The following is a 23,228-nucleotide window of genomic DNA, read 5'->3' as shown; positions in this document are numbered from 1 at the left end:
AAGTTTGCTGTATGTCTCCACACATCTGAGTCCTGCTCACAAAGCCTGTTTAGGATGTGGAGCAAGTCGGTCAATATCAACTTGCATTTCTTCGCGTGGAACAATGACTCACAGCACGTCACGGGAGTGTAATCAGCCGAAATCTGTCACCACACCAACATGGGCTGATATTGGAGCAGGTGGGCAGCACGGTAACACAGCTGTTAGCACTGTCGCTTCACAGCTCCAGGGTCCCGGGTTCGATTCCCGGCTTGGGTCACTGCCTGTGCGGAGTCTGCCCGTTCTCCCCGTGTCTGCGTGGGTTTGCTCCGGGTGCTCCGGTTTCCTCCCACAAGTCCCGAAAGACGTGCCTGTTAGGTGGATTGGACATTCTGAATTCTCCCTCTGTGTACCCGAACAGACGACGGAGTGTGGCGATTCGGGGCTTTTCACAGTAACTTCATTGCAGTGTTAATGTAAGCCTACTTGTGGCACTAATAAAAGATTATTATTATTATTAAAGCTTGCTCAAAGAGTTAGAGGAGAGAAAGAGAGAGAGGAGAAGAGGTTTAAGGAGGCAGTTCCGGAACTTAGTGCCCAGGCAGCTGAAGACAAGGCTGCCAATCGTGGAGCAGTGAAAACCGGAGATGCTTAAGAGGCCAGAATTATTGGAACACAGAAATCTCTGGAGTTGTAGGGTGGGAGGGGGTTGGGGTTACAGATAAGGAGGGGCAAGAGTGGCAATTGTACAATTGCTGGACTGGGAGCCAACATGGGTGACCGAGCACAAGGTTGATAGATGAATGGGATTTGGTGCAAGTAAGTGTACAGGCAGCAGGGTTTCAAATGCCTCACGTTCTCAGGGGACACAAAATGGGAGGTTGGCTCAGAGATGCATTGAAATAGCCATCTCGAGAGGTGGCAGAGGTATGGACGAGGGTTTCAGCGGCAGGTGAGCTGAGGTTGGCGTGGAGGTGGGTGATGGTAACCTGTTTTCTTTCTGTTTCTTTAACCAGCAGGAGGGGACTGTGGAGGGACCAGAGAGAGCATCGACTTCAGGAGGCAACTGAGCACCTCGCAATAAAATTCTACCTCGTTGGCTGGGCAGCTGCTGTCGAGCAAGCCATGAAGATTGCAACAACAAAAAAATGTTTTTCTAAAATATTTTTTTGTTTTTATTTTTTCATTTTTTTTTTAATTATAAATTTCCTTCTGCCACAACTGTGCCACTGCCATGTTGGACAGCAACCTCAAAAACCAGCATAAATCCTTTACCAAGTGCCAACATGGGCACTGTGGAAAAGGAAATAAGTGGGTTTCATATTCTTAAGAAAATTATTAAGCATCAGTTTACATCTTCTGGAATGTGGGCACTTGGGTTTACGCTTCCTTTAAGAAAATATATATTTAAGATGGTTACTGTACAATCTTAGTCAGCAGTGTTGACAGGTGTCATTGGAATGTCTTTGTTGGCTTTGGGAGTTAATGTGCCTTCACAAGAAAAATTCTAGTTATATTGCTGAGAAGAGAGACATGTTGCTGAAGTTTACACTCATCATAGCAAATAAGAGAATGCCAAATTTCAAATGATCACAACAAGGCTCCTTTACGCTGGCTGGAAGCAACATACTCCGCAAACAAAAGGAATATGATCAAGCCTTGCCCTTTTATGGAGTCACCCCGGAGGTTGGGGAACCTGGAGCTCCCCATTGCTTTCTCCATTGGCAACGCCTTGACCAATCAGAGTTGACTTTCCAACCAATCAGCATCCTTTTCTCTTGTAGTATAAAGCGTTGCGATTGTTTGAAATTTGGTACTCTTTTGTGTTTGTCCTGATGAGTGCAAGTAGGGAAGCTTCGACCACATGTCCTTTTCAGCAATACTCAAGGTTTCCACTGCCAAGTGACAATTCTGGTTATGTTTTTTTACGATGCAATTGGGAAGTGCTTAACTGAGGCAGATGCCTACTCTTGCTCTTTATTAGTTGACAAAGCAAGTCTAATGGCAGAGTAATCAGGGAGGAGTGAGAATGAGGCTATTGTTAGGTTCCAAACCCCACTTGAATAATCTGGGATAAATTTGACAGCCATCGGCACAAGCAGAGATCAAATCCAGCAAACGGCATCAATTTGAATCCTCAGAAAGAGCCTTGGATTAGGGCGGAACTTCCCAGCAGCCCCGTCACCTCCACCTGGTCAGAGGTGAGCACTTTCTCGAACCAATGACCTTAAGGACTTCCAATGGATTAAAGTCGGGTTCCTCAGTTCCTCTGTTGCAGGCATGTGGCAAAAGGATGAGTTTGAGTTTTCATCAAAGTCCAAGCAGAGTGAAGGCCATTCTTGACGGCTGCGGGTCTGGCTTTATTCTCATCCAGCCCCAGGCCTCCTGGCCCACCCCACAATGTGCCAACACCAGCAGAGCGAGAGAGTCACTGGGGTAACTAATTCCCCGAGGTGAGCGGTTAGTCATCAGCTCTAACCATCTCTCCGTTGACATAGCACATTCAAACTACAAAAAGCCTTCTGGGAGTGAGTGAAGCCAGGTTTAACGTGGGCCCCCATGACAGCATCCTTTGCAGGACTCCCCCCTGCAGCTCCTCCAGTCACCACTAACTTAGATCTCGGTGAGTGTGTAAGAAGAACTCTGCCGGGTTCACGATCAGAATTAGCTGCGATCTCCCGCTCGACTTCCCATTGCCAAAAACTGTCTTTGAGTACCTCATCTGGTCAAGGGTGTTCGCAGCTGTGTGTTCAACTTATCTCATCCCCGCTCCCCACAGACAGACAGGGGAAGGTCGGGAGGGATCAGCAGGGGGGAATGCAACATCAGGTGCCAGCATGTTGACCCCATTTGCAGCCGCCATAATCTCTACACCAGAGATTCCGGCGCTAGAAGCAAGCAGTCTTCAGCAGGGAGCAGCCTATGCTCTACGTGCGTGAAGGGAGACTCACCGCACTCTGTCGCCTGGCAACAACAAGTGGAGGGGTGCAATAAGCTCCAGACCAGGTTGTAGATCTGCCAGCTGTCAGGTGGGAGTCTCCAGTGAGTGATGAGGCCCTTGTGTTAAGAGTAGCAAGGCGTCAGCTGTGTCTCTGGCCTTGAAGGGTTTATCTCCATGATAAGCGAGCTCTCCCATACCCTCCCTGACTCACTCAATCAGGGTCTGAAGTAAAAGCCCACAGTCAGGCATTATTCTATGAGTGCTGAAGCCATCAAGAAGTCTTTGTCTTCCGCATGGCAGCAAGAAAATGGGGCTCTCCCGGACTTCAAATCAATCTGCCTTGACACTCAACTGAAATTCAAATTCATATCAAATTCTGTCATTGGCAATCGACTTTATTAACATCCTTCCTTTCCAAACACTCTAGTCACAATCTGGACCAATGGTGTTCACCAGGAGAATTGAATTCAATCTGGTCCTGAGGAGGAGCAGTTACAGGAACCTGACTACCCATAGATCAAAGTGTTGTTCAAAACTGACAACTCAGAGAGGATATCAGTCATATCCACCCCCCCCCCCCCCCCCCCCCCGCCCTACCAGCCTCACACCCCGCCCTGGCAGCTAAACAGATGATGGGGGGGGGGTGGGGATCAGACCTGAGGAAATGCCCAATCAGCGTGGCCCAGGGGCAGCAAGCTCGCCCGCAGCACAATGGGTGCCCACTCCATCCTGTTTGCCCGCCGTACGTGCTCTCTACGAGTCCCCGATTGTGCCCAAGATAAAATCGCACAGAGAAGCAGGTTTGCTCCCTTTTCGCCCAAACCGTACCTTTCCCTACTATCAGTGCCACCTTAACTCACGATGTAACTGGGCAGGGGGAGTGAAAGCTTCTTCTTCAAAAAAAAACTGTGCGGCATAATTGTGCTGAGTGGAGAAGAGTACCGGTGGGAGAACGCCTTCTGAAGTTTTTTAAAAAAAAGATGCAATGGTTAAATCGTGATGTTAATCCAGAGGAGGCACCTCTTTAAAACTTTTCCAGCAGATATATTTAAATAACTAGGTTGCGATATTTTACATGGAAATGACACCTGTCAAACTAGCTGAGAGTTGGATTGTAACTCGCTAACTGCATTGTTTGTGCATTTGAACGCTTTTGAATAACTTCTTTTAAAAAGAGATTAATTTGCCCCTTCCCCTCATGTTTTGATTTGGGAAGGACGTGGTATATATTTTTGTTCTGATTTAATCAGTTGCGTGTGACGGTGTGCCTCACAGCGATGCAGTTGTGAAGCGTGTATTCAATCCAAACTATGGACAATCTGTCTCTTGACCATAAGTTCTGCAGGCGTTGTGCCTCGGTTTAGGCCAGAAAATAATCCCATGAGCCTTCTAAACTAGTTCCGGGTGGTTTACTTGGCGGCTTAAGTGTAAGGCACCCCCTCCTTGAAGAGGAAATAAAAGTGCCCCCCCCCCCCCCGGTGCTCCCTCGCCACCTCCCCCCCCCCCAAACCCCGCAACTTGGCAGTGAAGAGAAGGAGGAAGGCTTTGCTCTGCGTTGGGGAGGTGGCCATTTTTGCTGCCATGACAACAAGTGCTTATTACTGTCAGTACTGGCAAGCAAATGTCACAAAACCGTCACTAGTGTGAGAGGGCACTGCCAAATTTTGCCACGTTTTTGCCTCTTATGGGGCAACCAGCAGGTTGGCATCAACCACTCAATTGAGGCAATGGGCAAAAATCTGGGGATCCATAATCTAGGTAAGGCGAGGCCTGCATTTGGAAGATTTCACTCTTTGGAGACTCTAGTACCCTTGTGCCCACTTCTAATTCCTATCATACAGCAGACTGTTTAAGCTTTACCTGTTTTAAAATAAGGTTGTCATTTTCTGTGTGAGCGTGTCTCTGTGCTTGAGTGTAGGGTACCTTGCTAAAAAAGTAGTGACAAGGCCTCATTCTCTTTCTATATTATAACCACACAAATTAGCTACTGCATACTGTAACAGGTTCAGCAATCCTAGATAAGTACCAGAAACTTATGGGAAACCAAAGATGGGGGGTTTGAGATGAGGCGTAGTCGGTAGATGTATCATTATGTTATATAAATGGCCAACTGGGTGTGGCCTTTTGGAAAATTTGATACCATCGCTTACTGCAGTTTACCACTGAGGCCTTCATTGACAAAGGATTAACATTCAGCAGAGGGGAGAGGCTAGTAGACGACTGAGGACCCGTTCATAAATTGCGCAATGTTCAAGTGATGGGGTTGAAGAGGTTTAGCAGAACCTCAGAGTATAAAATGGCCAGCAAACCACTGACTTGCTTTCATTATAATGTGATGGGGGAACCCGGGTAACCAAAAGAAACAATTTCAATTCATCGCTCAGAGGGGAAAAATCACCATCACAAGAACTGCTTGAAGAGGGGGTGGGGGGGGGGGGGGGGGGAACGAGCAATTGCAAGAATTGGCATCAACGTCAGCATTCATTTTATTCATTCTCCTTACTGAGGGCTGAATGCTGATGACATCATCATGGGGTTGCCTTGGTGTCACCAAAGCTTAAAAGTATAAAGAAACGGACTTAAGACAGTCGGAGCTGAGGCAACCTGCCTTTCATATTCTTTATTTTATTGAGTGACATGAGTGAAGGGTTAAAAGCCCACGGTGCATGACAATTCCAGGCAGAATAGGAACTAGGAGAGACCAGCACTGAGGTCAGAATGGCTAAATGCTTTCTGCCTGCCCCTCTTGATGAAGTCATCAGGATGTGCCGCTGAAACAGTAAGGAGCAAATGTTTGCCAGATTTTCAAAATGGCAGCCCTGATTGGGGGGGGGGGGGGGGGGGGGGTAAGGGAGGCTGTCTTTATTCACCTCACACGAACCCTGTCCCTTTCTATCCGTCGCTCAGCTGACAGACTGCAGCAAGCAGGAAGTTAGACGTGGTAGAGGGATCCAGCACTTTTTTAAATTCAGGTGTGTCGGGGTGGGGGGGGGGGGGGTGCAGGGAGGTGGGAAGAACTGGGGCTGATTTCCCATCCAGGTGGTGCCGGCAATCTGTCCCCTCTCGCGGAGAGGGCCATCGGAGCAATGCCGGGCCCCAGAACCCCCCCGGCTTGATTTTCCTCCGCCTGCCCCTCGCCTGCGGCACCTGAGTGGGAAACCAGCGAGCCTCCGGAGTAGGCCTCGAATTGGACTGCAAGCAGTATTTAGAGATGGTGAAAAGGTATTTTCACCTTTGTTGTTTTGTCAGAGAGCATTTTTTTTTCAGGTAACTCAAACAATTCAGGAACATCAAACTCTTGAAAACTGTGTTATATTTTTCATGGTCAGGTTTTACATACTTCACTTGTGCACTTTTGTTTTTTTTTGTATAGTTGAACTGATTATGGCCACAATCCACAACTACCTCAGTGTGTATTTCAAAAGTGCAGCATCTGAGATAAAAGGAACAAGAAAGCAAGACTTACAAACTGTACTGTATATCAACATATATATATTATATATATTAGTTGTCATGGACGTCAGAGTCCCTCTCAGCCCATATCGTTGCTTTATGTTCATTTTGTATCTCTCACGAAACAACAGTTCAGGACCGGTCGGACTGCAGTCTCTCAGTCAATGCTTGATACTCAGTTGTTAAAACCCCTCCAAAGGAAGCGACCACAAGTCGTACCTTGGTAAACTGGAGCAACGTCTAACGTGGCGATCAATGATGTGAAGTAGATCGTCAGTTTGGCACCTCCAACAGTGGTTGCCACAGAGCTGCAAGGAACCCCATTGTTTTAGCATCGACCACTGCCTGGGAAGTAGGAACAGGCTTCAGGCCTTTCAGGCTCCCTCCGATCTGCTCCGCCGTTCAATGGGGAGGCAGCTGCTCTGTATCTCAGCCCCATTTACCCTCCCGCGTACCGTACCCCTGAAAAACCCTTGCCCAACAAAAACCTCTCTCTGACAGGTTTGCACTGTTACACAATCCCCATAACCTCACTCCTCACCAATCCGCACATCTTAAGTTAGGCAGACAGTGATCAAATCTCAGGGTTCAGATGATGATGATAAACTGTGCTAGCTCGGTTGCTTCAGTTTATGATGTCAGGTGAGCTTCTGCCTTGTTCTCCTCTCCCAGGAACCCGTTAGCCTCCTTTGCCACTGACAGAAGTGGATAAAGTAATTCAACCCACACACGTCAAACCTAGCTCACCGCAAACCCTTACTTGAACTTTAACCAGAGGAAGGGAAAACTCACAAAGATGGGTTCAAGTGAAGAGATAGGAATTGGGAGTCGGGGCGGGGGGGGGGGGGGGAATGCGGGGTGGAGGGGCAAGTGCTGTGACAGGGAGTGAAGGGGACACATGAAGCCAGTCAAACGTAACCAAGGCCTGCTTGGGGTGCCCTTGAGACTGCGTTGAGTTCAGTTACTGCCAGACTCAATCCATTATTCATCACGTGTTCCAAAATTGGCAAGTGGCAAATGGTGAGGCCCGGACTGCACACCTAGCCCTCAGCTACCAAGGCACGGGGAGTGGGCTGCTAAATTTCAAAGCCGCTTGGTTACCTCAATAAGATGGCACTTGGTCTGCACCCATCGCTTTGCCATGTGGAAGAAACACATGATAGAGAGCTGCAAACTCTAATACCGGGAGATATTGGTCTGCACAGCTGCAGAAATTGCAAGCTTCCTTCGTGCCAGTCATGATTCCACCCCTCCCTCTGTACACTCTCCAGCATACCACCCTATCCCCCTCCACCACACCCTCCCCCCCCCCTCAGAAAAAAAACTTACTGCACATACGGAACCAACTAAACTAACTAATGGGACATGAAACCAATGACCACCTTTCACGCTCTGTGTGGCATAGCGGGCATTAAAAAAATATTTCTTTTTTGTTTTCTTTAAATTATTTTGTCTATTATCATTTGGCAGTCTTGGAATTGATGCAGAATGGCTGCTTATTGCTCGGGGAGTTTGGAAACAGGGGGGGTCACATAATGATACCTCCAGAAATACACCCAGTCAGGGTTGGCTACTGGAGATTGTGGTAAATTCTCATGGCAGTGCAGGAGCAGTTATATTCTGCATCAAAACTCGACTGTACATTTTGAAGGGAGTACCTGATGACAGGACAAGGTAGAAATGGTGGAAAATGCTCCATTCTCTGCCCCTTCTCCCTATCCCGAGATAAGGATTTTCCAGCCCAGACCATTGCTGGGATCATCCACTCCTGCTGAAAGTCAATGGACTTTTGGCTGGGTCATCGAATCTCCTGTGGCGGGTCACACTGCGTAGGGCCATAGAGTCCCGCTTCGTCCCACTAAATACCGAACCTTTGGCGTTCTTCCTGCAGTCAGTTAGGAGCATCCAGTCTCTTGGCAGCAGGTCACACAGAAACCTCGGAGGCGGGTATTGCCAGATGGTTGGCGGGCGGTGATCATCGCACGCCCAGTCCCGATCCTCTCCTCACGCCTGGCACAATGCCCTCTCCAGCAAGCACCATTAATGCAGTGGTCGGCAGCAGGGACACTAACTGCAGTACAGCGAACCCAAGGGCACTGAGCTCAAATGTGATATGTCCCAGCTCAGCTCAGCAACTTCAATGCAATTCAGGGATGGAGTTTGGAACCCTTGTTGTCTGTGTGGCTCAGGGCACACCTGGCAGTGCACTTACCAACTAAGCCGGGAAGGGGGTTGGGGGGGGGGGGGGAGAAAAGGGCGCTCCTTTCAATTCGATGCATGGGACAAAAACCATTGACCAGAGAACCTCTTGAGATATAGCCCTGACCAAAAAATAAAATGCCACTCCTTCCTCCATGACACAATTGAATGGTTTTCCTTTCATGTGTCACCTGAAACCGCACAAGAGCAGGAGCTTGGGTTTTGTATCCCACTTTGAAACGTCGGCGGAGGGTGAAAGTTTTTAGCCGTTACTTGTTGCTTCACGACAGGAAGTAAGCAAGAACGCACCGGAAGCCCACCCCAGGTGAACTAGCAAGAAATAAAATAAACCATTAACCTCATCCGTTATCGTAAAAAACAAATCAGTAAAACAAATGGCATGGTTATTATTGATCCTCACTCACTTGTACCTACCTCAAGAATGCCAAGTCTATGTGTACCGATTCATCAAATGGTGCCACCTGAAAACCCATGTATGTCTTAAGAGTTCCCCAGACTGTACTGTGGAAAGTGGAAAGTCCCATCTCACCATATCTAACCAATACTCTGAAAATTCATTGCCACCATTCTGGCACATTGTATCCTCAGTTGGAGTCTCCTATTGGCCTTGTTTGGGAGGTTGACCTTCCCAATTGTACTAGGTTTATTGTGCCATTGTTAATTCGTGTTATAGAGATGTGTGCCCTTCTAACTCCACCCCTGGCCATCCCCCATCTGAACAGAATACTCCACTTGGGCCACATTATGCAAGACTGTTGCTTGCAAAAGTTCGGAAGGTGTTTGAAAATTAAATAACCAAATGAGAGGTGTAGAATTTGAGAAGATACGGAGATTTTTTTTTTTCTGAACAGTCCCTGGACTTGCACAACAACCTGAACACTTGTTCCGAGTTTTGATGCCTCTTATTTCAAAAATGCGTTATTGCTGCACCTCTGGGTTGACCCACGACAACCCTGTCAGACTCTCTGTTCGACAGGAGCCATTTACGCTGGTTATATAAAAGCAAATTAGTGCGGATGCTGGAATCTGAAAAAAAAACAGAAAATGCTGGACAATCTCAGCAGACCTGGCAGCATCTGTGGAGAAATCTGTGGAGCTAATGTTTCCGATCTGGATGACTCAACAAGCTTTGACAAAGAGAATCAAACTGTCACTTCCCTTTGACCTGGACTTTTTCAAATGAAGTCATGGAGTTTAATTCTTGATCAATTGGTTTCCATTCTCAAAAATAAGAAATGAGTCCCATTGTAGTTTAAGCTTTCTATCACTTGGAGGCAAAGGGTGAGACCCAAAATCCCAGGCTTATCCAAAATGAAGATGGCTTGATGCTTCAGCCAGTTGGATATGCCTCCTTCTGTGAATAAACACAGCTCACCTCAGCTAAATAACTTTGCCATGGATCCATTTACCGTGCTCATAAAACCCAAATACTAATAAAGGTCCACCCCATCAAAGTCTTTAGGCGAAGCCAAGGCCCCAGTACTGAGGTGAAGATGAAGGAGGACAATGATAAATGCATGACACACATTCCACGTACAGTCTGGTGGCCCCTTTAAGACAAGGTTCTTTTTTTTAAATAAAACTCGTTTTTCCCCTCATTAGCGTAACAGTGAGGGACCTCATGCATAAACCTTTCCTCATATCGAACTGGCTGAAATCAAGGACTAGGCGAGCTTGTTTTTAACTCTGTAGGGATGACTGAATTAAGGAACCATTTTGCCGCCATTTTAAATGGAAAGTTTATCATAAGGTCAGGAGTCTTCAGTTACAGATGGCGGGGTGGGGGGGGGGGGGGGGTGTGGGGAAGATCTGATTGAGTGCCTTTAAAGCTTAGTTTATGACTTGTAACCTGTTATTTTTTTTCTCTTTGAATATTTTTCACATATACTGGACAATTGTGACTGTGCTTTAATGAATTGAAGCCTATAGCGGTCAATTATTCTGTATGGTTCATATACGGCAGAACACTGCAAACATATCAGTAAATGCAAGTGGTTTTGTCAATTTTATGCTTGAAAGAGGGGACAATTGTGAAACCACATCTTGACTTTAAGTTGGTGGATGCTCCTCCCTCCAAAGGCTACATTTCCTAAGTAGTTATATTTGTTCACACAGTTAGAAAGTGGCTGTAGTTTTAAGGAACTGGGTGTTGCAGAAGTGACTTTTCACTTCTTGGGGAAACTGAGGGGGTTGGTGCGGGATGTGGGGGGGAAGATGCATTTAGAACTTGATGAACCTTCTCGAAGGACTTGCCCCGATTGTTGTCAGTTATGTGAAAATATTTCTGGCAATCTGACCTCCAGTTGAGTATTTGCAAAGTCCTCGACACAGCACAGTTCTCCAAAACACTGCAAGGTGCCAGATTTTCCGGAAGGAATGAGAAAAGGAAAATCAATTAGACATCCAGTCCATGTACTGAGGCTAGATCTGATTATTGACACCAATCACTCCCTTCTTGCTGCCAAACCCAGTATCCACTCCTGTCTGTTCACTAATAGAATAGATGCCCCATGTTATACTCAACCTTACAGGCCAGACGATCATCCCTGGTTAACAGATCCCAGCTGATCCAACATTGAGGATGTTGCAATTGATCTCGGCACCCCAGGCGAAGGAAAGGATTACTTGGCCAGAATTCCAACTTCCTGGTCGTCATCCAGAGGTTCCTCTGGGAAGTGCACTCCGCTCTTGGTGCCTCGGTCGTCATTGAGTAGCTCACTGGCATTGCTGTGAGGTATCAGCGACACGAGGGTGCCAGAGAAAGGGAGAAGGCTGGAAGAGAAACTAATGGAAGACATCACTGAGAGGAACAGTCACCCACACTGCTGGATGATGTGAACTTGAGAGTGTGAAAGATGTGAGGTAAACTCTGCTTGAGCGAGGTACTGGGGAACATAGCGAAGAAACTTCCCTTTCTTTGAAAAGTGAGCTGTAAGCCGACGCAGACATCAGTGAGGATGAATGTAAATAGAGAATTTTGCCCTTAATGACTACTAAAGCTTTTCGGTGTGGTGAAGTTATCCTTGAGTCATTGGAAAGAGTCTCCAACATTGACAAAGCTGTTGTGGGGCAATTCCAACGAGACACTGGTTTGATTTGTATGGGGGACCCAGTGGAAAGATTCATCAACAGTAGCTTGTCAGGAAGAAATTAGAAATTGTTTTGCTGCCTTCCCCCGATGACTCTGTTAGCTTTGCTACCGAGTGACTTCCCCCCAGACTAGGAATAGCAACTGATTTGATCCCTCGCCTGTGCTGTTCATTGTCATCAGCCAGGGTGGTGGAATTAAAGATTTGGTTTCATCCTCTCTGGGGTAAGATAGGGGAAAGTGGGCAAGGCTTCCATTGCGGATCACTGTCCAGTAATCCCTGTGGGGTCTGTGCTTCAGTGGAAGCTGGGTCTTGGGGAAAGAAGGGGGCTTGACTTTGATAATGGCTTTCAGAGAGCCAAACAAAACCAAGGGGTGACTATGGGCAAGAAAGTTGCTCAATAAAAGCTCTTGCGGGATTCCTGATGCTGGGTGTCACAGACTAATTTCATCACTGAGGCTCGTTATTAGTAATGGATGGTGGAGAACATAGGAACTGCAGTGGACCATTCGGCCCCTCCAGCCTGTTACTGAGATCAAGGCTGATCTGTGTCTCAAATCCATCCACCTGCCTTGGTCCCATAAGTGCCCATGGATGCTGCATTTAGAGAGTCACCAGCTTCAGGAGGAGGGAGAAAGGCATTTGTTTTATGTTTGACTTGAGCAGGCAGCACAATATTTTTATTTAAATTTATTTTTTACAAATTTAGAGTACCCAATTCGTTTATTCCAATTAAGGGGCAATTTAGCGTGGCCAATCACCCACCCTGCATATCTTTGGGTTGACACGGGGAGAACGTGCAAACTCCACACGGACAGTGACCCAGAGCCGGGTATCGAACCTGGGACCTCGGTGCCGCGAGGCTGCAGTGCTAACCACTGTGCCACCTGGCAGCACAATATTTTTAACTTAATTAGGAAGCCAAGATCACAGAGCAAGGAATACTTTAGGAATACCAAGTCGATCCCCCGCCTCTCACGCAGGGAAACTGAGACTAGTTGTACTCCATCAACTAGGCAGAAAATAGAAAGACCTGTCAGTGAAGCCCAAACAGGTTTTGGAAGCCCGTGCATTTGGAAAGGGAGGTTTGGGGAGAGAGAAGACAAACCTCTCCCACATTCCGAGTTGAAAATGATGGAAATCTCACAATTTCATGGGGTGACTGCAGACAGCGTTCGAATTGGCGAACGGTCTTCTGTACGTGCTCAGTGCTGTGAACATTCAGGACTTTGCAAAGAAAGGGTCACCCTGTCAGCTGCACTCAGCCCCCTCTTGGACAGGTTGTGCATCAGGCTAGCCACCCAGACATCCTTTGCCTTTTTTCAATAAAACAGAACCCTCCTGTCAGCAATGCATCAAATGCCACGATGAATCTCCAAAAAGGGCAACCATGGCTCATCATAGAAATTGTCATAGCACCCTGAAATGTACAAGGAGGCCATTTGGCCCATGGTTCTTGTGCTACCCCATTAGAAGAACTTTTCGAACAGCCCCACCAGCTTCCCAACACCACCCCGCCCAGCCAACCCTTTCCCCATTTCTTTCGTAGAAGTGTATTCTATCACATGACATTGAATGGTAGTTAGTGGAAACACTATATGCTAAATTTGGAAGAAAATAAATATTACCTCCCCCCCCACCCCTCCAAATCCCGTCCTTAAATTCCCCTCTTGTGCTTGAAAAATGTTGTTGATTGAAAATGAAATGAAAATCGCTTATTGTCATGAGTAGGCTTCAAATGAAGTTACTGTGAAAAGCCCCTAGTCGCCACATTCCGGCGCCTGTTTGGGGAGGCTGGTACGGGAAGGCTGTCCTTGTCCACAGGACGATTAATTGGGTTCGGCGGGGCCTTCGCTGTTATCAGTCAGTCTCGTGCACTGGGTCAACACGGCAAGGGTTTAGCGAAGGAGAGCACAATAGTCTGTGTGAACAGATAGAACTCGTCATTGACTGGGAGGTAAAACACCAGCTTAAAGAATCCAGCTGTGGTTGCGTCTCCTTCTGTCTAACCGTTGAATTGTGTTTTTATTTGTTGGAATCTCTTTATTTGCCTGGAGCTGTTTTTATACGACAAAAAACTTGAGTCAAACCAAAGCTTGATGGGAAGGATACTTGCTTGTCTTTGACATAACACTGCATTTATGTTTTTTTTTGCCGCTACTGTTGTGTTTTTTTTTCTTTTGATCAGAAACCAAAGTGGCAACGTCTAAGAAAGCACATTGAAGGCACGGCTACTTACTGGAAAATACTACTGCCTTTACTACTGCCTGCACCTCATCAGAATTCTGTATTTGTGTTACCGTTACAAAAAAAGAAACAGAGCAGCACCCCCAAGATGGGTTGTATTTTGTCACTGATGCCCTGTGAGGAGTGTTTCATTTACTGTCTCCGCCGTTTATCTTTGCTCGGCCATGGCGGGTTCTCTGTTGGAAATTGTCTTGCCTCTCTACCACTTCGATTTGAGTTTGCTGGTGGCGGAGTGGATTAGAAATGATCCTCTCACTCTGGGTTGCATTCCAGTCCAGACTGATGCAATGACCATCTTCTCCGTCTCTTACGTTGAAATGGTTCCTCATTCCACCCCAAGGGTGGGTTTGGTGCAGTCTCAAAGGGTTCCTGTTGCGCAACGTCACAGCAGAAACCCAGCTGGGATTTGCCACTAAATCTAATGAGGCTACGGGCATTCCAAGTGCAAGAATTGGGAAGACCACACTGCAGAGTGCTCTTCTAAGATTGTGGTTGAAGTACATTGTAGACGAGTCCTTATGCTTGTGCTTTATCTGACCTTGGAGCACTTTCGACTGAGCCGGGATGCTAAAAGTGTCCACGTACTGGGATTCCGTAACCTGAATAAGTCCCTTCGGTAAAAGAAAGAATTGTTTGGCCTTGCCTGTGTCTCCTCTGGCCATATTTCGGTTGTGCCAAGAGAACTCAAGTTGGTTGAACCATCGGCAGCACGGTGGCACAGTGGTTAGCATTGCTGCCTACGGCGCTGAGGACCCGGGTTCGATTCCCGGCCCTGGGTCACTGTCCGTGAGGAGTTTGCACATTCTCCCCGTGTCTGCGTGGGTTTCACCCCCACAACCCAAAAGATGTGCAGGATAGGTGGATTGGCCACGCTAAATTGCCCCTTAATTGGAAAAAGTAATTGGGTACTCTAAATTTATTTTTTTTTTAAAAGGAAAAAAGTTGGTTGAACCAACTTGGGAAAGTCCGAACCCAGATATTGTCATCACCTCCTGGATGATGAGGTGTAAACCTTAATTCGGCACCCCTGCTCTCATCCACAGGCCCAATCAGTTTGCCATCAGTATTTGCTTGCTTTTCATGCACAGAAACTAAATTTGCCAAGTTGGCCCCGTTTGGTTCAACAGGTACTGGATTGAAATGGAAGCTCATTGGCCTGAGCATACCTCAGATAAGTAGAAATAAACCCAGTCGCCAGTCGTAGTAATGATTCCTTGCTTTGAGAAGCTTGAAAAACAGGCACACGTGAACAGTGGTCAGCCACAATACTAGAAATTGACGGTGAGAAATGGTCTCAAATCGCCTCACTCCACTTGCTAGTTATGTTGAAGTGTTCATGGCCGAGCTGAGATAGAGCACAGGAGTATTATTCTCGATTTGTGTCAAAATAGCAAGCTAGCACACAACCACCACATTTTACTGGGATGGGATGGTTCGAGGGTTGGCATGGAGGCCGGTCGGTCCTTCTACGCATCAGGCTTTTCCCATAGGAGGACTAGCTGGGCACTGCTTAGCCATTCCCTACCTTACCAGGATATGTGGAACCCCAGCTGGGTCTCCAGCAGATTGTTGAGAAGCAGTGCCATGCTTATGTACAGTCAACATGTCTGCAGGCTGATAAGAATTGACCGAAAATCCCAACGCAATAGTTGAGGCCTGAGGTTTCCTTTTCTTCGGGTCGAATGAAAGGAACTGGGGAGAATTTAGCCCTCCTGCACCGAGAAGATTGACGGAAAATTCCCTGTAGCAGGGAAGGCTTTCCCACCTTGCGGACAGCAGGAAGCTGAGGTTTGTCTCACTTCCAGTCATCACCGCTGTTTCTTTCTTGTCTGCTCACATGAGAATGTGGAAATAGCAGCACATTATTCTTCAGCCTTCACTTCCTGGAGCTATGTTTGAGTGCAGTACAGGTGCTCCGATCAGTGGTGACCGCAGACAGTTAGTGAGCGAACAAGAAACGCTAACTGATGTCAGCCATGGACAGTGCGGAGGATGGAAGTCCCACCACTGCTGGGTTCCCCAACGTTTATTAATACTGCCACAAGTCGTGTGCTAGCTTTGTGATTTTATTTAAAAGGGCGATGCTCAGCCTACGTATGGGAATATTATGTATGCTTTGTTTCCTCTGACTGGACAGCAAGTGTGCGTTCGACGCTTTAAGAAATGTACAATTTTGCATGCGTTTTCCTCTCAGTCAGATCTTGAGCCGGGAATTGACTTTAAAGCCATTGCATGCCATGATCAGCTTTGACCCTCAACCCTTTCTTCCTTCGGGCCTGGCGGCACAGTGGCACAACGGTTAGCACTACTGCCTCACAATGCCAGAGACCGGCTTCAATTCCAGTCTTGGGTGACTGTCTGTGTGGAGTCTGCACGTTCTCCCCGTGTGTCTGCGTGGGTTTCCTCCGGGTGCTCCGGTTTCCTCCCACAGCCCAAAGATGTGCAGGTTCCGTGGATTGGCCATGCTGAATTGCCCCTTAGTATCTAAGGATGTGTAGGTTATGTGGGGTTACGGGGATAGAGCAGGAGGGGGAGTGCGCCGAGGTAGGGTGCTCGTTCAGAGGGTTGGTGCAGTCTCAATGGGCCGAATGGCCTCCTTCTGCACATTAGAAATTCTATCCGCCTCCTGCTTGGAAAGAATGTGAGCTGGTCTCTTCATTTCCTACTCACTGCCGCATGGACTTTATTGGGGTTTGGGTCAGTCCCCCAATGCAAGTCCTGTCTTGAGGTTGAAAAAAGGGCTTTTTAATTCTGCAATGATTTTATTTTGTATTTCAATGATCCTTTTCTGGGTGTGTGCAGACGATGGGCCTGTAAGACGGGGATGAGCGAGAGGAGAGGGGTGGAAAGGGGCAGGAGTGAGGAGAGTCCCTCTTAGGCTTCATCCTTCTAGACCCTTGACATTCACACCCGGCCCCCCACTACTAACTCTGAGGATGAGGGAATCATGTCTGTGTCACTGGCAAACTCAGAAGTAAAACCCATTATCTGTAAAGAAAAGTGGACACATTTAGAAAACTGCAGGATAAAGAGCTTCTTCCGATCTTGTACAACAGATTTTGTTTGGCTGCCAAAATGGAAAACCCAGATCAAAATGGCCAAATCCCAATCAATAAACTCAGTAATACTGACACCGGTAAGGCTGGAGTTCCATTTTAAAGGTCAAGGCCCAGTTGGACCTTCGGGCAGGATTTCCCAGCCCTTCACGCCAGCGGGATCTCTTGGTCAGGCCAAAATCGACCCCCTACCACGGGTTGCCGGGCAACGGAATGGCCAAGCCATGCAAGATCGCCATAGGCTCTGGCCGGGCTGAAAGATCCCGCCAGCCGGCCAATGGTGAGCCGCCTCTGCCTTGGGAACTCCCGCCACGGTGAGGGGGGGGGGGGGGGGGTTGGAATTCTGGCCTTCATTTCCAAATCTTGACGTAGGTAAATGTGGAACAGAGGGAGCAATTGTACTTGGATCTACCTGAAAGTTGGGGACCCAGGGATTACATGGAACTGTGTTTTTTGTAACCTGCCCAGTATTACTGTTCATTAACTTGAATGGAGAGTAAAATCTAGGACGGTGTAAAAACAGCGTTACATGTAGCAATTCCAGGTTTCCCAATGGGAATTCGCTTAAAATTGCCTGCCGAGTGGGCCACATCGGGAAAGAGACCGACATGGGTCAATCGCTTTATTTTGGTGCCTGCTCCACCCTCTAGGCCCCGTGCGCTATATGCCACCTCTGAAACCCCTGTCCCACCTCACTTCTAACCATCGTAAATTGAGGACATTCAAAGTTCTGCTGCGCGTGTTCTAGACTCCAAGTTAAACAATGCCCTGATTTCAAAGTCCTCGCCCATGTTTTGAAATCTCTCCAGCACCTCGGCCTCTCCCCATCTCTGTAATCTCCTCCAACCCCAAAACTCCAACCACCGGCGCATGCGGGCTGGGAGACTCTCTTCCGCCTCCGCCATGGTGGAGGCCGTGGCGGCGGCGGAAGAAAAAGAGTGCCCCCACGGCACTGGCCCGCCCGCCGATCGGTGGGCCCCGATCGTGTGCCTGGCCACCGTGGGGGCAACCCCCGGGGTCCGATTGCCCCGCGCCCCCCACCAGGACCCCGGGGGCCCTCTCGCGCCGCCGATCCCGCCGCCACCAGAGGTGGTTCAAACCACGGCGACGGGATTGGCCTCTCAGCGGCGGGACTTCGGCCCATCGCGGGCCGGAGAATCACCGCGGAGGGCACGCCGATCGGCGGGGCGTGATTCCCGCCCCCGCCAATTCCCGGGTGGCGGAGAATTTCTGCCACGGCGGGGGCGGGATTTTTGGCGACCCCGGGCGATTCTCCGACCCTGCGGGGGGGTCGGAGAATTTCACCTACCCGGTCTCTTACGCATTTCCAATTTCAGCCGCACCATCGATGGTCGCCATGCTTTCAGCTGGGCGGGCACTGAACGGTGAGATTACCTCCCTTAACCTCTTGACCTCTCTCCCCTCGTTTTAAGATACTCCGTAAAACCTACCTCTTTGAACGATCTCTCGGTTTCAAATTTTACCTGATCACATTTCTGTGAAATGCACTGGGAGGCTTCGCTGCATCAGGAACGCTGCATAAAAACAGGATGTTGTATGACCACAGTGCGCAGTAAGTTCCAACAGCATGCAGAGAGGGGTGTCGAGCATGGCAGACTCAACCAGCTTAGATTGGGGCTTGGGCCCTAAATTGGCGACTGTGGAGAGGAAAGATTAGCAAGAGTGAAACTAATGGGAAGATGTACGTGCGTTGGGTGGCAACATGTTAAATGCAGGAGACAATCCCCCCACCTCGCCCCCATCCACATAAAACCCCTGCTCCCCTGGCCGGTACGGTAGCACAGTGGTTAGCACTGTTGCTTCACATCTCCAAGGTCCCAGGTTCAATTCCAGGCTTGGGTCACTGTCTGCGCGGAATCTGCACATTCTCCCCGTGTCTGCCTGGGTTTCCTCCGGGTGCTCCAGTTTCCTCCCACAAAGTCCCGAAAGACGTGCTCGTTAGGTGAATCGAACATTCTGAATTCTCCCTCAGTGTACCCGAACAGGCGCCGGAATGCGGCGACTGGGGGATTTTCACAGTAACTTCATTGCGGTGTTAATCCAAGTCTACTTGTGACAATAATAAAGATAATGGCTTTCCCGGTTCTGGAAACCTGACGAGAGAGGAACCAGGGTTTTAATAAACTGGACGCACTCTCTTCAGAGTGAAACTATTTAGGTTTTGGCTGAAACAGCTCACAGTCTACCCGCTCGGAACAAGCTCAAACTTGAAATTCCTGCAACCTGGGTTGAGCGTCGCCTTTCACTCTCTCTGTCTGAAAATGGGCCTCCTTCATAACCCACTCTTGCAATCATGTGCAGTATCTGTTTACTACCTCCGAGGTGACGCTTTTGTTTTTTTTTTGTTACCAGTCCTTGAATTACCTCAACAATCACATGTGTCAGAAGTAAACAATGGAATAATTACGAAATGCACTGAATGAGACGGAACAACATTAGAATTGAGATATATATATTGGGAGATAATTTTGTATGTCTGTTCCTCTGCAGTGTATGATTTTAGAAGTTATGTTTTTTTAAGTCTTTTTTTCCCCCCCTGATTTTATCTATACATAGTCTAATAAAACTATATTTCTCCGTATTGTAGAGCATCCTCTGTTGTTTTTATTTCTTCAACTCATAGGGTCTGAACCTTTGCGAAACGTTGGAGATTTTTACCTCTAAACAATGGAAGAAGTAGTTGTGTCAATGTGAGATCGATGTTTGATTTTTTTTCTCTCCATTAAACGTGTAACTTAAAGCAATTGCCTGAACCTGTTTCATTTCGCCTCAGTCTCTGGGTTAGTTATCAAGCAGTCAGCAGTGGTTCGCCGGCTGTGTCGGCGGGTTATAAAACCATGGTGCACCTCCAGCTGGGGTCGTGCGGCTGGTTTTCTTACTTTGGGAGGAGTGGGTCAAGGCTCCAGGGAGGGTGAGCGAAAGGTTCACCAGAATGGTATCGGGGCCGGCCACACTTCAGTTGTATGGGGAGGCTCCAGGCGCCACACTTACTCTCTCTCCTCAGAACAGAGAAGCTTCAGGGGGAAAATCGATGAGGTATTTGGATTTATGGAGGATTTTGATGGGCGTACCCAAGGCCAGGCGGTAATCAGAGGAAACCCCACTTTTTGAAAAAAGGGGCCAGAGACGACACGAGAAGAAATGTCTTTTGCACGGCGAGTTAGTGCAACCAGATGGCAGCCGGTGACTAGTGGTGTGCCTCAGGGGTCGGTGCTGGGACCACAACTTTTCACAATATACGTTAATGATCTGGAGGAAGGAACTGAAGGCACTGTTGCTAAGTTTGCAGATGATATAAAGATCGGTCGAGGGACAGGTCGTATTGAGCAAGCCGGGGGGTGGCGGGGGGGGGGGGGGGGGGGGGGGGGGGGGCAACAAAGTGGCAAATGAAATACAATGTGGAAAAGTGTGAGGTTCTGCACTTTGGAACGAAGAATGGAGGTGTAGACTATTTTCTAAATGGGGAAATGCTTTGGAAACCAGAAGCACAAAGGGACTTGAGAGTCCTTGTTCAAGATTCTCTTAAGGTTACATGCAGGTTCAGTGGGCGGTTAGGAAGGCAAATGCAGTGTTAGCATTCATGTCAAGAGGGCTAGAATACAAGAGCAGGGATGTACTTCTGAGGCCGAATAAGACTCTGGGCAGACCCCATTTGGAGCATTGTGAGCAGTTTCAGGCCCCGTATCTAAGGAAGGATGTGCTGGCCTTGGAAAGGGTCCAAAGGATGTTCACAAGAATGATCCCTGGAATGAAGAGCTTGTCGTATGAGGAACGGTTAAGGATTCTGGGTCTGTACTTGTTGGAGTTTAGAAGGATGATGGGGAATCTTATTGAAACGTACAGGCCTGGATAGAGTGGACGTGGAGAGGATGTTTCGAATTGGAGGAAAAACTAGAATCAGAGGACACCATCTCAGGTTAAAGGGACGATCTTTCAAAACAGAGATGAGGAGGAATTTCTTCAGCCATAGGGTGGTGAATCTGTGGAACTCTTTGCCGCAGAAGGCTGTGGAGACCAAATCACAGGGATAGATCAGGGGCTAAGGGGAGAATGCAGGAGAATGGGAAAGAGAAAACTATCAGCCATGATTGAATGGCGGAGCAGACTCGATGGGCCGATTCTGCTCCTAAGTCTTATGGCTTTATGGAGTGCAGTGTCTGAAAAGATGATCAAGCTGCTTCAGTGTACCTACACAAGGAAAAAACATTTTCCCGTTTTGCTGTTTTTCTATTCTGGGTATATACTTTAGTGTATTACTTTCAAAAGGGAATTAGATACTTTATAAAGAAAAATTTGCAGAGCATAAGAGCAGAAGACCATAAGACATATGTGCAGAAGTAGGCCATTAAGCTCATCGCATCGCACCCAAAGGGTTGTGAATTATGGAATTCCTTGCCCAGTGAAGCAGTTGAGGCTCCTTCATTAAATGTTTTTAAGATAAAGATAGATAGTTTTTTGAAGAATAAAGGGATTGAGGGTTATGGTGTTCAGGCCGAAAAGTGGAGCGGAGTCCACAAAAGATCAGCCATGATCTCATTGAATGGCGGAGCAGGCTCGAGGGGCCAGATGGCCTACTCCTGCTCCTAGTTCTTATGTTCTTATTTGCTCTTCCATTCAACAAGATCACAACTGATGGGGAAAGAGAAGAAACGCAAGACTGACTGGGAGGTTGTTTCAAAGAGCTGGCATACACAAAATGGGCTAAATGGCCTGCTTCTGTGTTGTAAACGGATTCCAGCTGTTCAAAGTCACCAACAATCTCTGTGATTACAACTCTGGTGCATTATCCATCCTCATCCTCCATGCCCTCACTGTCCAGCATTTGCCACCAGTAACTACACCATCCCCCTCCAACACCTCTCCTTTATTGTTGTTTGGGTAAGACTGCCTCCGCTTAGTTCCCATCCAATCGCAGACAGAGCATCACTTCCCTCTTAAACCCCCCCGCCCTCAACTACCCCACACGCCCCTGCCATTGCTGTGGTCCCATTTCACAGTCCCAAAGGCACTCTTCTGTTCCTGTTCCCAATCTTATTCCCTTTCAGCTTCCTGCTCCTTCACAAAGCTATTTGCAGGCACGTGGGCAGGTTCCAAACATCACAGAAAACTCCCAACACTGCACCTCTACCATCCATCTCAACCTTCCTCAATTCACTCAGACTCCCCCCTCCCCTTCCTCATTGCTTTCACACTCTCCTCCACTCCCTCAGATCCCCCTGCTCAAATCCTCCCTGAACCTCCCACCCATCTCCTTGAACTTGTGTGCCCACATATACGACCCTTCAACTAAAGGGAACAGCTGTCCCTACCCTGTCCATGCCCCTCATAATCTTGATGTGGAGATGCCGGCGTTGGACTGGGGTGAGCACAGTAAGAAGTCTACAACACCAGGTTAAAGTCCAACAGGTTTGTTTCAAATCAATAGCTTTCGGAGCACTGCTCCTTCCTCAGACAGTGTGACTTGAAACAAACCTGTTGGACTTTAACCTGGTGTAAGACGTCTTACTGTCCTCATAATCTTGCACATCTCAATCAGGTCGCCCGTCTGCACAAGCGGAATCAACCCAAGCTTATCCAACCTCTCTTCATAACTAAAATGTTCCATCCCAGGCAACATCCTGGTGAATCTTCTCTCCACCCCCTCCAGTGCAATCACATCCTTCCTATAATGTGGCGACCAGATTGCACACAGTACTCCAGCTCTGGCCTCACCCAAGCACAACTCCAACATGACTTCCTTGCTTTAGTAATCTGTGCCTCAACTGTTAAAGGCAAGTGTCCCATATGCCTTTATCACCACCCTATGTTCCTCGGAACTTCCCAGTGTCAGGCTATTCATTGAATACTTCCTTGTCAAGTTACTCCTTGTCAAGTTACTCCTTCCAAAGTGTTTCACCTCACACGTTTCAGGATTAAATTCCATCTGCCACTTTTCTGCCAATTTGACCATCCCGCCTCTATCTTCCTGTAACCCAAGACTCTCAACCTCATTGTTAACCACACGGCCAATCTTTGTGCCATCTGCAAACCTACTGATCGTACTCCCCACATAATCATCGGAGACTCAGCACAGATCCCTGTGGTACACCACTGGACGCTGGCTTCCAGTCACTAAAGCAGCTGTCTGTCATCAGCTAAGCCAATTTTGAATGTGCCTCAGGTCGAGTTACCAAGCTGAGCATTTTCCTGGCGGTTTCATCAGATTATCTCCTTTTTCTAACA

General features: G+C 47.9%; 1 protein-coding gene across 3 annotated transcripts in view; it reads left to right on the top strand.

The window, feature by feature from the left end:
- Positions 1–3,484, top strand: part of LOC119973828 (high mobility group protein HMGI-C-like) — a 168,826-nt gene extending 165,342 nt beyond the window's left edge. For 2 of the 3 annotated variants that reach the window (XM_038812282.1, XM_038812281.1), the window contains one exon: positions 999–3,484. In XM_038812282.1, the coding sequence (XP_038668210.1) occupies positions 999–1,049 (51 nt within the window). In that variant the 3' untranslated portion in view covers positions 1,050–3,484. Of the gene's footprint in view, positions 1–995 lie in introns of all 3 variants that reach the window. The other variant, XM_038812280.1, reaches the window with a different exon arrangement.
- The last annotated feature ends 19,744 nt before the right edge of the window (positions 3,485–23,228 follow it).

Source organism: Scyliorhinus canicula, chromosome 11 (genome assembly GCF_902713615.1).
Source record: "Scyliorhinus canicula chromosome 11, sScyCan1.1, whole genome shotgun sequence".
In the NCBI taxonomy this organism is placed as follows: Eukaryota; Metazoa; Chordata; class Chondrichthyes; order Carcharhiniformes; family Scyliorhinidae; genus Scyliorhinus; species Scyliorhinus canicula.
The sequence above is the reverse complement of the archived record's forward strand: the minus strand, read 5'-3'. Positions and strand labels throughout refer to the sequence as shown.